We start from the raw sequence: 14,189 nt of genomic DNA on the forward strand, positions 1-14,189 counted from the left end.
TTACAATGTCCAGTTCGGATATACATTTGCATAGCATAGCAAATCAATGCATTACTGTGTTGAGACATATCTCGTGATATGATTTGCTGGATGAAGGAACTCCAGTGGCATACAACCTCTACTTGTAACATCTCTGAGCATCGCATGCTGGTATCGCGTGATGGCCTCACACAGAAGTCCGAGTAGCCATCCCTACATCCAAACAACCTCAGGCAGAACATTTGGTAGCTCATGGAACAGCTGCTCTTGACGTGCGATGAGGAGGGCAATTGCCAAAGGTGGTGGGTAAAAATGTGTAATTTAATACATAAACATGATTTTAAATACGTAAATGTAAATTGTGTACTTGGAAAATTAAATATCCACAAATGAGAGAACGCGAAGTTATCACTCTCGCTGAGCACGTGGCTGCCTGACACAACGAAGGGCACAGGGTGACCTATTACGGTAGTCCAGCCACGTGCTCCTTGAGTCTGATTTTGGATGGGGCCTCGCTATCAACCCACCATCGCCAATGGCGATCGGCTCCTTAAAAGGGGGACTCTCTTGGGTACACTGACTGCAGCCATATTTCTGGATACCATCCTTTGCGATGTTCGTATTCTTGTTTAACGTGTCTGTGAAATAGGAGACTAACAGATATCGCTCCATTTGGTTGACAAGCACATTACATGGTAATGTGTACTTTTGTTATTGAGATGGAAATAGTAAATACTTTCATAAACCATGTTATATTGTGTACATTATGCTCTCCACCGGCTCACCTCGCAGCAAACTTGTAGGGAGCTAGCGTGGGATGTCTATTTTAGAGTGGACCATTTACAGTTATAATATTTATGGTATTGCATATATACTTTTGGTCCTTTTAGTACACATTAAAGGTTTATATAAATATGCACGCATAATTCATTGCAATGTGTAATTGTAACCAGTGATTAGTACACTTGCACAGTTTACTGGTTTTCTAAGAGTTTGGCTGAACATACCATAGTAGTACATCATCTGTGAGGCCTTGGCCTTTTCTAATGAGATGTATCACTCTTTATCGGCGATCTTACAGTTCAGTATGTTTGAAACACTTATTTACTTTTTAAACTTGTTTTTTGGACTTCATGACCTACTTCATGACCTACAATCGAAAACTATCAGGAGCCGTTTGCTGAAGTACTTTTATATTTATAATGTGCAAAGCTATTCAAGCTCTGGCACATTCTGTGGGATTTTTGACACTGCAATATATGCATATGAAATATTGGTTTTGACATCACTTTCCACAGAACCACTGATGGTACTCACACTCCTGGAGTAAGCACGCTTGTCTTAAACAATTACAGTTACGTTGCTGATGTAACACCTCCTTTCTTTGCAGTACCACTCCAACTGCAGTCGCTCATATTTTCGAGTCACTGATGATTTTAACAAGACTCGCCTGTATGTATGATTGCCACCTTTTCCACCGAACCCTGGACTTATTTCTCAGTCAGCCTACGGTGCACAATATCGGTACCAAATCCCGGTACAAATCAATTCCTGCCACCAGAACAAAGATGACAATTCCTGGACTGTCAATTCTTGGACTGCCACCTATCCAGGTCAAACCCAGAGAGGTGGCAACCCTACCTGGATGGCAACTGGGCCATTCCCACTATGAGACTTTCAGAGTAGCCATCGCCAGCTGCATGCATTAGTAAGACACAAATTAACAGCTCTTAAATTGACCACATTTGCCCTAAAACTATTGGTAGGTGTTTCACAGCTGACATTCTATCAAAAATCGAGCTCAAGTTTAGGTTCGGTATTTGGAGTGGTTGCGTTAAAGCAATACAACGCAGTAGACACTGGGTATATGCACATTCCTTGGAAGGCCACGTGTGCTTATATACAAAGTGTGCTTGTATCAGAAGTTCATCTTTGCATTCCCCTGCATCCCCCCCCCACCACCAGTGTAATATAACGATACATTGCTTGTATGAGAACTCTGCTTATACAAAGCTTTTACAGTATATGACGGCAATCATTAAAACGCTATTCTAGGGGCAGAGGGGCCCGACGCTACTGTATCCACAATGCATGAATATTCACAATATCATTGTGCAACTCAGGGGCTGTACGATCAGCCAAACGTGCATACAATTCTGAAAGCCGTGCATTTCATAACCATGCCGGTCTAACGCAGCAGTGGCCAATACGTGGATCGCAATCCACTAGTTGATAGCAACATATTCTTTGTGGATCTCGGGGACAAATCAGAACACTGATATAACAACAATTCTCAGTATGTATGTATGTTGAACTTATTTCGCACCGTACGTAGCCAACCGTGCTAATCGGAGGTGGGGATAACACAAATTGTAGCTGATAAATAAAAATCCCCAAATACGACTTCACACGTAAAAAATATGACTACGAATAGGCGGCGCTGGTTCCTTATGTTAATGGTATATTATTATAGGGTTAAATCCAGGTAATTGTTGGTCGTGATTTGTGGTGGATGACGGAGTCCATCGAGATGCGGCGCTTAGTGGATTGTCCACCAATTCTCTGAAGGAACATTGTCAACTGTACTTATCATTGCAACAGTTTCGAAAAAGAAAAAAAACAAAAGCGACATAACTATAGTCAAATACACTTGAGTATGTCCCTCTTCAAAAAGAGACCCGTTAGTTACAGTAGTATTACTCGGTAGAATTTCTGACATCAAATAACGAAAACTTAAATTCCTCAGAAATTCGTAGAATGGGCCAGTTCCTCATCAGCACAGCCGACATCGGTGACAAGTTCACACTTTTCCATAAAATGTACATGAACCCATTAGGCTCCATTGAATATTAAAGTCACCATTTGCATCGTCCTGTCTGAACAGGGCCTCTCTTGCATCGATGGAAAATTCATATTTACATTCCTGCACCGTGGTGCCAATCGCACAATAAATGCGGGTACTGCATCACCATCAAATATGAATGCGACCAAAGCATAAACCACACGGGGGGGCTGGCCTGGGAGGCATGCGTGGTGAGCGATTGCACCGATTCATCCCGGACACACTGTAAATAGCTCTCATTCATCATTGCTTATGATTATGGTGCCAAATAAGATGTCATATCTACACTCGCTAAAAAAGGTCAATGCATGTGATTTTGGACGACATTTGTTGAGCACAGAGTTGAACATTGTTCTCACGTGTTGCTCTATTTGCTGTTCACCGCCCAATCGCTGTCGTCCGACTCATTCTCTCCGTGTTGGTATTCTGCGAGAATCGTTGATTTCATCACTGCCATTAATACTGTGATTTGTTTTGTATTTGAGCTGCGTACTGTTCAAAGATAGTTTACACACATTTACCACTGGCCACCATTATACAATATCTGTATAGTGTCGTCACAATATGCGGTGGATATGTGTTCATGTGCGTGTGTATACATGTACTGTGTACTGTGCTCTTGGCACAGTTGTGGTGCATCTGCCAGTCATCTCCGTCAGTCAACCCACGGCACCTGGGTTTGTCCCGTGACCTCTGGCCAGCGAGCCTTCGACACTTGACGTGGCCTCAAAATGCACCTAGCCTGGTACGAGGCCCGTGGTGACATCACCACTACTTCGTGGCGAATGGCGGCTGTTGTTGTGCTCTTTTAAGAGATCCACAATCACATTCCATCATACACGCCTTTGCTGTTATGTATTGCTTCGCATTCGATCTTTTTTTCAAAGCGGTGTGCCGAGTTGAATACACTATTGCAACCAAAATATGAGCTGTGTTTTTGAGGGGACGGGTTAATAAATTGACTGGCAATTTAAAAATGTGTCGTTTCAAATGTTCCAAATGACTATCTAAGCCCGCCAACCGCAGTATCTTCAAATGTATTTGCAGCTTAAGTAAAAAAACATTATTTTAAACTCAATTATTTATTGCAAAAATAAATAAAGTGTCTCTCATTGTGAGCGTAAAGTACTTAAATTAAAACTAATTTGCTGCTGCTTTGGCTTTTGCCAGGGTGGCTCAGTTTGGTGATCTTAAGGGATGACTGAGGTTGGTGATATTTGGGGTACTTCTGGATGAGCGTTGTGATGATGTGTGCAGCAGCCTCCATCCACTCCTGCCACTCTCATTTGAGTCATCCCAGTGATAGCTATGAATCATTGCTTCGTGCATTTGGTATTCGTACCATTCTTATAGTACGAGGCTTTCACAAAAGAACTATGTTTCACAAATGCTTATTTTCTGTCACTAGGGGACAATGTTCCGATGTGATTTCCCAATTTGCGGGTAATTTTTATAATCTGGGTCCGTGATACAGGCGCACGTGGCTTACTCTTTTCCATGTCACGCTGCTCGTGATTACAACTTACCGTGGTTTCCACTTGGAATCTTCACGCAGTCATCTCGCTGGTACAGTTCTGTTTGTCCACATGTAACACGAGGAATTTCCAAACTGAGCTCAAGTTCAAGGAGTCTTTGATGCCACCACATCTGTCTCACCATCACTTATTTCCTTCTGGTAAAAAAAATACTATCAACGGGAAATGTTTTGCCAGTATCAAAATATCAAAAATCAGAATAGGTTTTACCCTTTCTGGCAGTAAAATAGGTGTTGCAATGTTAAACCACGAAATAGAAACCTTTTGTAAGGAATCAAGTTTACAAGACAATGCATGTATTATCAGAGCGTGTTTGTTTACATGTATTACCACAAGTGTGTGTGGTTCATGCAGACTTGATCCCTTGCAAAATGTATCTATTTGTTGTTTTAACATCTTAACACCTATTTAATTACAAGAAAGGGTAAAACCTCTTATTTTTCATAAAAATGTAACTCGTTTAAAATCAATCCCACGAGTTGTTTTTAATTTGCCCCCAGGCTGAAGTGCCTAAAACTGAGAAGCAGTGTTCATGATTGTCATGCACATTCTGCCTCATCATGATTTTAAAAATATGAACTCGGCATTTAGAATCATAATGCATGACTGCCCATATACAGTTGTATTGGGAACTGTAGGAGCTTGAAGCTAGTGCTGTAGCAGCGTGGCTGACTCGTGGTTGGACGATGGAAACAGCGTGCGTCACGAGTACGTGTGACATGCCCTTTGTATAAGAATGTACTGGATGCAGTTAGGGGCTTCAATCAGCAGTGGTCACCGATTTTTCGTTGACGCCTCTAGTGATTCAATTTACTGCTTGCAGTGAATAACACGGCCGACAAAGAGCGTTACATTGATCAGGGCTTCATGTAATCTGGCGCTGTTCAGGGTAGGGCTCTGGAATATTTTCCCGTATTTCCTCCCCAGCCATGAGAAATTAAGCCCTGCCATTGATAATTGGTTGGCGTATTCAGTGCATCGTGCCTTAAATTTAAATATTTACAAAAACGTATCACATTTTACAACCAAACAAATTTGAACATGTTTACTAAGCTTACACGTATTGCTTGAATGCTGCAGTTAGCTTCATGTTCCCTGGTTTACACGTTTTGAATTCACATGGTGTACATCAACACTCATTGGCAGATGCACTCCCGCAGTTCCCTTCGTTCATACTCGTAAGATGGTATCCGTTTTGTTTTCTTTTGATTTATGTAAAAATCTGCCGTGTCCGAGTTGCGTGGCTGTAACTAAAAGTATTTGTTTTACATATCACACCATTACATTGGGTTTGTTGCATATATTTCACACAAAGACTTTTCGTCAATGTTTGTTAAGCGGCTTTTGTAAGTAGATGGTGCCTTTCTGTGGCTGTATTCATAATTTGTGTACAAGGGGTCTCCTCATGTTTGATGTTTGCCCAATGTGGTGTGTGGCTGTTGAACAAAGGTATGATGGGTTTGGTGTTGATGAAATTATCTGTACTGTATTTATTGTGCTTTAGATAAAAAAAAATCCAGCAAATGTTATGTTTTAAATAAATGTTTTTGTGCACCACGCTTAATAAGCTTTACAAGCTGTTGTTGTTCACTCGAATTGTTTTATTATATTTGATGAGCACTCCTTGTATTAAAACCCGGGTACGTGAAATTTCAGCACGTGTGTATCTACCGGTAAAACCACGTGACACGAGAGCGTCACAACGCAGCCAAAAGAGCAACACTTCACTGTGTTAGACACGTGGTCTCTGAGCATCTGTAGTCCATATATCAGTTTGAAATGTCCACAGTCGCACGTAGCATTTCAGTAAAAAAATATAACCCACAGCCAATCCACTTCCAATGAAGGCCTCCCCACGCCGTGCCAGTTGCAAGGGTTGTTGGACCATACTTTACCACGCTGGTCAGTGTGGGTTTGTGAAGGGGGGCCCAGGACTGGTTCGGATATCACTCGCCACTGATGTTAGCCGTGATCAAGAATCGCCACTACTCCACGTCCATATCAGTCCAGCAGATCATGGCTGATGAGAGCGTGTTTTAACTGCAGGTAACCAGTTAGCATTTAAATAAGTGTACAAAATACTTAATTGATGTGGAAGGTAGTAGCTGTGAAATATCAAAACACTTCATCAACACGGATCACCACGACCAGCAGAAATTCTAGAAACACAAAAAAAACCCCACTACACAATGCCTCCTGTTTGCCGGGTGAACATTTAAATTCAACAGCACACGATTGAACGTACTACTGTATACACACGCACTCGTATACAAAATGGGAATCCGGTGGAGCTAAAGACGAATAGTCAGAGTGCTCACTCGGCCTGCAAACACAGCCCGCCATGCAGGGGCAGGGTAACGGGACTTTGCCACGGTGCGCCATGGCCTATTTTGTAATAATATTTATGATAATTATTAATGTTCACTTATAATATATTACTGATAATAATAAAAATAATACATCCCCCGCCCATGGGTGCAGTGGACAAATAATAATCTAATTGGTACAGACAAACTATGGGCCTGATTAACGTGTGAGCAAATGTTCCTTTACCCGTCCACATTTTGCTGAAAATATATCCATGTCTCCCGTGTCATCAATACAGGGAATTGCTCGGTGTTTAGACCTGTATGCAAATAACAAATCAGAGGCGCTCGTTAACCCCCATCGCTGTCTCACTCACTTGGCTCTGCTGTGTAGCTTGAAATCATCTCGTCGTGCTTTGCAGTTGTGTGTTGTATGTACGTTGAACTTCTTTCGCACCATGCGTAGCCAACCGTGCTATTCGGAGGTGCGGTGTTGTGAATGCTGTACACCGTGCTGCATTCTGCAACCGTTATGCCGTCGTGTTGTGTTATGCTCCGCTACTAGACGATGCTTTGTGGACAATATGCTATGCCGCACTGTGGCGCACGGAGTCTGCGCCGCTGTATATCGTGCTCTTGCACGGTGCCGCCCTCCCTCTCTCCTGTTGCCGTCGCGTTGTGTCGTGCCGTGTGGTGGGAGGTATCAATGGGAGAACGGCTTGATGAGGCCATAGTCCATCGCTGCGGTGAGGCAGGCTCGCGCGGCCTCCGTGATCTTCATCCGCTCGGGCCGCTCGTCTTTGGAGAGCACGATGAGGATCTCCAGCACTTCGCACTCCATCAGCTTCTGGGCGATGTCACGCTCTGCCAGCATGAGGTTGAGCGCGATCACCATACCACGGTGCTGCACGTCGCCGTTCTTGTGCAGCAGCAAGCGCTGCAGGATCTCCAGCCACTGTGTCGTCTGCATTGCCGGCCACACACCACACCAAAGACAAAAATCCCCCGTGTAGCCTTAACATACCGCTGGGGCAAGTGCTGTTAGCGAGCACATATTAAGACCGACACTGTGGCACACAAGGGGGTGGGTGGCCAGCACCATGCCCGGCCGCCTTTTTCTCCCAAGTAGCGATGTTTAAATACCGCACCAGGTACTCAATTGAGGCTGAGTCGACCTAGGGGAGGCCCAGGACCGGTTCAGATAATCGTCACTGGTGTTGGCTGTGGGGATCAAACCCGGGTTGCCGGGATCGTAGTGAAGTGCGCTAACCACTGCACTGCCACTCCCCACACACCACACCATCTCAAACAACAAGACCAAGATCACATCGTCATCATCATCAGGGACAATGCCGGTAATGCCACCGTGCCTCACAATCACTTGCTTCCTTCTGCTCAATCCCAGAGTTGTTGCACAGTTCGTGACTAACATCCAGAGTCTGTTCTTGGAGTTAACCATTCATTCTGACTTTTTTCCATTCATTCCAATGCCTGCCTTTGGTAACATCCTATTCTCCCTCAACTCATCTCTCACGCTGAAAAATGCCTCAAAACTCTTCCACAGTGATACGTGTGTTGTTCATGGCCCAGCAAATGCTGTTATATATCGTGTTGGAAACTCGCATGTTGGGTTACAACAGATTATTGAAATGAGTGTAAGAATTACCATAAGTTTTCCGACTTGGTAACTTGGCTTACTTTAACATGGGAACTTTTTTGCCAGTATCAAAGTATGAAAAAATAAGAATATAGTTTTACCCTTTCTGGCAATAAAACAGGTGTTAAGATGTTCAGACACGAAATAGAAACCTTTTGTATGTCTGCATTAATCACACGTACTTGTGGTGAACTTACTTTTTCCAAGTGCTTCGATTATAATACATCTTATGAATATCTTATTAATAATTTGCCGGGACTTCCCTAAACTAGGATTTCGCAGTCGCGATTCCCAGTCTATGCTGAATTTCAAAATCACATCCTTGCTCAGCAGGGGTCGGTATTGTGCACAACCTCTCCAATCAGAATCAGAATATTTATTTATACTGCAGGAGGAATCCGATGAGCTATAAAGCTCTTTTTCACAGATGTCCAGTAGGGACAGGTAATACAATTACAACAAACAATACAAAAACATCATATGAGTGCAAAGTATAAGAAAGGTAAACAAATCACCAAAACACATACAAACAAAAACACATTCCTACGGAGGGAGCTGGTAGGAACGTTGGGTTGCTCGGTCAATGGCCAGGGTTAACGGCGGCGTGGTGTATTCCGTAAATATGGCCGACTGTGAGGGCGGGCACAAGCCGGCGTGAGTAGGTTAAACGTTGAGTTTTATAAGGGCACCACGGGGTGACCAGCCCTTCCCCACCCAGCCCCACCCCTCCCAACCCCCACCCAGCCCCACTCTCCCCACCCAGCCCCACCCTCCCCACCCAGCCCCTCCCCACCCAGCCCCTCCCCACCCTCCCCACCTAGCCCCTCCCTGCACGACGGACACAATAATCCCCTGTGGGCTGGTGTAACCAGGAGGTTCCTACCAGTACTAAATCATCTCCATCCTACCAGGCAAAGCCCACTGAGGTATTAAGCAACCTGGCCAACAAAGTGGCTTATCATTTGGACATTTATAGCAGAAAAATAATGTAAATAATCTCAATGCATGTTTCAAAATGTGGAGGGTAAAACCAGAGGACCCGGGGTGGGATACCATCTCATTTCTAATAATTAAAGAGATGGATGTGATCGTTATTTGTTTATTTTCAATTGGCAGTGTTATTGATTAATTAAGTGGTCCACAGCGTTTGGTCTTCACCCGTACAAGACCAAAGATAGTGTTGTGTCAACTTTGGGATGGAAGGAGAATGACTCGTAGAGGTGAACAATTTGAATATCCATTCAACACAGCCACCAACACCTACTGTAGAGGCCAAAAAGGAGAGAAGTCTCTGCAAACTGTGGCAGAGCTCACCACAGTGGGGACCCTGGAGCACAGAGACTTGTGGGCCGAGGTGAGCATAGCCAGCATGCCGGAGGCCGCAATCTGAAGAGGCTCCTCGTCCTCGCCGCACAGCAGCACGGCCATCTTCAGCCGGTCATTGCCCTCCTTCAGGAACATCTCCTGGACCTGCAAGGGCAAGCGGCACACGGCACGTGGAGCACGGCGATCGGTCACGCTCGGTCGATGCGCACAAGGGGAACGCGACGCGTGGTGCGATCCGTACGTTTATTTTACACGAAGGAGTTGTTGTAAGCATACTCGCGTTGCCTCTCGCATTGTAAAATGTGATGACTAACTTCTTTTCCACTTGATTCTAAATAGCAACACTTATTGATTTATTTGAATAATGGTGTGTAACCATCCAAATGCTGACCATATATGCGTGGTCACAGGAACGACTTTGGGGCACTGCCATGCTCATTACGCATGTGCATGATTCTGCAGACTGCCCTCGCACTACAGATGAACACCACAGCAGACCAAGCTCCATCAGTGCACTGCCCATTTTCTGCAGATGTGTCCTGTGGTTTGTTGGCCACCGCCCACTAGGATCGCCACCTCTGAGGTACAAAACGACTGGGACATATATCATGCGAAGAATAATCAAACTACTGGAAGAGGGGCGAATCACACGACGATGCATCGTCGTCTTGAGTGGTGTATTATAAACACAGCTGACAAAAAAAGGATGTCTAATTGTCCTGGAAAGGCTTGCAGATTGCCCAGGACAGCCGTTTCAAAAGAAGGACGATCTTGGGAAAACCAGGACAAGTGACAACTCCGGCACCCACTCAGACACGGGCTATGCGTGCTCACCTCCTTGCTGATCACCATGTTGCACATGCACTGCGTAGCTGCGAGGCGGATCTGCTCGTGTTCTTCAAACATGTAGTTCTCTATTTCGGGCATGGCCTTTTCTTTGATGATCTTTTGCCTGCGCGACAAAAATGTCCAACGGTTAGTCCCAGTGGCGTAGTGACTAACATTGTTGGGTCAGGGGGTGCGGCAATCGGTCATGTGGGGCCCCAATATTTGATTCTTCGTTACGTTCACGGTCTCGAACATTTAACACTGTAGGGGCGCTCCGTATTTGTAAAATGCAGCGACTACAGCTCCATATTACCTCTCTGCTATATAAGTGACGCCTATATAATGAAATAAATATCCCAGAAATGGAGTTCTATTTCCAATATTCTTTTATTCAAGTTACTGTCATTCAAAGCAAATGACGTTGCATAACGTTACATTATGTTTCTTTACGGTTAAAACAACCGCATTACTTCCAATACTAAACTGTTGAAAACATCTCATGGTGGTTGTCAAGGGGGCCCCAACTCGTAGCTTTTGCTACCAGGGGGGGCAAGGCACCCCCTGCCCCCACGCCCGTTACGCTACTGGTTAGTACCCTTGATTGTCGCCATGTTGTTTTTATGCAAACAATAACTACACCCCGCTAGGTGTCGCTATAATCACAGCGCTCAACTCAAGAGGTCGCGAGTTTAAACATCCAGTCACGGATCAATTCTGTGTGGGGGTTAATGAAATGGCTGCTACTTTGTGGGTACTGGGAAGCCAATGGTGCGTGTCTTAGGGAAATATTAACTCCTGACCCCAGATCAGGAAGAAATGTTGACGTTGTATAATGGCTAGAGCAAAAAAAAATCTAAATCTATGTTCATCTTCAGATCGTGGAATTCGGTGTTTCAGTGTGCAAACCACTGATGATTATAACAAGATGTAACATTTCTCAATTTGTCAGTGTCCTCCTTCTCAAATGAGCAATGGCGCAGTTGCACATCTATGTTGGCTGCACTGGTGACTTCCGACAAAGCGATGAATGTTGTAATGACCCATGACCAGGATTTGTGAGTTTTTTGTTCGTGGGTTTTGGATCTGATCTCCAAACGGCTGCATGCAAAGCGCAGCTCGTTGGCGTTTATGGATGAGCACGATGGAGCACGTGGGGCACAGTAGGCGGTGAAATGCTCACCGGAGCTTCTCGTTGTCTCCGGCCAGGTTGGTGAGAGCCATGAGCCCCTCGTAGTTGGGCAGGCCATCGAGCTCCGAGTTGAGCAGACTCACCAGCGGCCTCACCACCTCGTAAATCTATCCAAAGCACAAGTCCGTTATTCGTAGAAAAGTACGTGCATTGTGTTGTTTGAATGGAGATGAATGGATTTAAATGTCTTGGTTTAAGAGACTGTCTCCGGATACCCCCTTTAAGAAGAGTGTTACGCTACTATTGTGTAGGTGTTCGTGTTTGTGCTATGTAGAGTATAAAGAGGCTCCCAGCAAATCGAGCGAAACGTTGGACATTGTGCCGAACAACACGTGGTACAACCCTGAAACACATTCGGAGAGCTATGATCGTAATGCTGTACAGTGTATATATTCCCTCTTGCTCAAACAGGCAGAAGATCAAACCACAGTGTCGCCAACGCCCACCACACGTACCGTCTCTCCGTGGAACACGATGCGGGGATTGGCATTGATGGTGAGCTTTGCCAGAGCGTGTGCCGCCTTGATCTTCCCCTCCTTTGTGCCTTCCAAGGCCAGTGGGATTAGACCCTGGCGCACACGTCACGCACAATCGCCGGCGTGAGGCATAACTGCAGGACAGGGCATTGCATTGTCAGCGATGAACACGAGGCCTCCATGTATCCTGGTCGTTGTCATAACTTCCAATGCAACAGCTGTGGCCATTTCTTTAGTGTTTTACTGAAAACCAGGGGTGACATCCATTGACTTGAATAATTGCTTTGCCTCTTATGCAGACCAAATGTAACCTTTATTATCACAATAATTGTTTATGAGAAAAGTGGCACTGCAGCAGAAGACTCAACTAGTGAGCTGATGGGTCTTTGAGTTAAAATCCTGTTGGCAGTTGACTGAGCTCATCCGATTGGGGTTGTTAAAATAAATACTCCTTGTTCAGAGGTAAACAGTGCTCGACGTGTAGAGACAAACGCTCTTCACAGGCAGTCGTGGTAAAGACACGATTAACAAGACGACCTAAATTATATTTCAGGCCACGGCTAACGTCAGAGGCGAGTGATATCTGATCCAGTCCTGCGCTCCCAATCTGCACTCAATAGCTTGAAGTATGATTTTTAAAAAACCCACGACCCACCACCTAGCCTTGGGGAGGTCTTCACCCATTGGTGATTTGAGAATGGTCATTTGAGAATGGTCAAAATGGGCACTGTATTGCAGCAGAATGTGTTTACGGCGTATTACTGAAGGGCTCTGTTATTAAACTGGAAAGACAGATAGCCCACTCTGTCAGGCAATGGCGCTTACTTGGCCTACCACTGCTATCGTTATTGTTTCTTTCCAAAGGCAGTGTTATTGATGATGCCAGTGGTCCACCGCGCTTGATCTGCGTTCATACGAAGCTGACAATGCAGCCCCCGCAGCAGCTTAAACTGCCCATGCACCTGTGTTTAACCGCACCTCTGCTCCACACTAATTGGCCTTTAAAATCTTAGGCGGTAATTAAAGCGACTGTTTTTGTCACTCCTTCTTTAGCCAGTCCTCTTCCGATTGCTGAGAGCTTTTTTTTCTGTCGCCAGTGGCCGTGTTATTCAATTACGTGTCAACGATTCGAAAAATGTTCCCTTGAACAAAAAAATACATCAAAAGAGCAACATTAGTGATTTTTTTTTGTCAATAACATTTTCAGACGCTATTTTTATATAACAAAAAAACGAATGAAAAGGTAGGAGGAGTCCCTGTACTGTAATACTCTCTCACTATTGAGGGGCAGCAGACAGACAGGAAACAGAGCTAACCTGGTGAATGTTTGGTAAAGCTTCCTCCACAACCACGGGACTCAAGAGCGTGAGGGCAGCAAGAAGAATACGCGCTTCCCAATTTTCAAAGACACGAACCATGTGAACTCTGCCTCCTAATATCCAAGTGCACGCATGAGTTAGACCAGTGGTTAACTACAGTCAATTGTTCAAATGCAGTGACTTGATTTTGTTTCGTTAGATCAGGCTGCAAATCTACGGCCGTCAGGAACGCTCTTCCTTCCAATATTAGGAAGCCACTGGAGCTATGCACTTTTACATCTAAATTGAAAACGCATTTCTTTAGAACTGATTTTGTGTTTTTGTTGTTGTCCTTTTCCCGCACCTCCGATTAGCAAGGTTGGTGATGTACAGCGCAAAAGAAGTTCAAAATACATACATAGATGAAGGGAAAAGATGAAGGGAAAAGATGAAGGGAAAAGATTAAGAATATGGGGTGAGTTTGGATGTGATTGTAGATGTGAGTGGGATCAGAGAGAGATTTCACTGTTTTTTTGTGGCTACAGTCGAGATGGCACTCACCTTGCCTCCTCCATGGGAAATAATAATGCCTCGGTCATGTGGGTCTTCAGCCAGTGCAAGGAAGACTCTGTGTGCACAAACGTTCCACAAGGGAGAGCTCTGAGACAAGTGATTTTTTTAAAATAATGTAATGATACACAAGCTTAAGTTAAGTTAATTTGTTGCACGGATGATCCCGTTTAGCCAGTTTGC

The 14,189-nt window shown here is 44.6% G+C and overlaps 1 protein-coding gene across 1 annotated transcript in view; it reads right to left on the minus strand.

Moving 5' to 3' along the window:
* Window positions 1-5,822: 5,822 nt before the first annotated feature.
* UNC45B (unc-45 myosin chaperone B) overlaps window positions 5,823-14,189 on the minus strand; it is a 35,953-nt gene continuing 27,586 nt past the window's right edge. Inside the window, exons 15-20 of the mRNA XM_078595841.1 lie at window positions 13,998-14,064; window positions 12,118-12,231; window positions 11,654-11,769; window positions 10,480-10,597; window positions 9,634-9,789; window positions 5,823-7,626 (exon numbers count right to left, since the gene is read on the minus strand). Of these exons, the coding sequence (XP_078451967.1) occupies window positions 7,366-7,626; window positions 9,634-9,789; window positions 10,480-10,597; window positions 11,654-11,769; window positions 12,118-12,231; window positions 13,998-14,064 (832 nt within the window). The 3' untranslated portion in view covers window positions 5,823-7,365. The remainder of the gene's footprint in view (window positions 7,627-9,633; window positions 9,790-10,479; window positions 10,598-11,653; window positions 11,770-12,117; window positions 12,232-13,997; window positions 14,065-14,189) is intronic.

The sequence above is a fragment of the Lampetra planeri genome, chromosome 7, assembly GCF_965212315.1.
Source record: "Lampetra planeri chromosome 7, kcLamPlan1.2.h2, whole genome shotgun sequence".
Taxonomy (NCBI): Eukaryota; Metazoa; Chordata; class Hyperoartia; order Petromyzontiformes; family Petromyzontidae; genus Lampetra; species Lampetra planeri.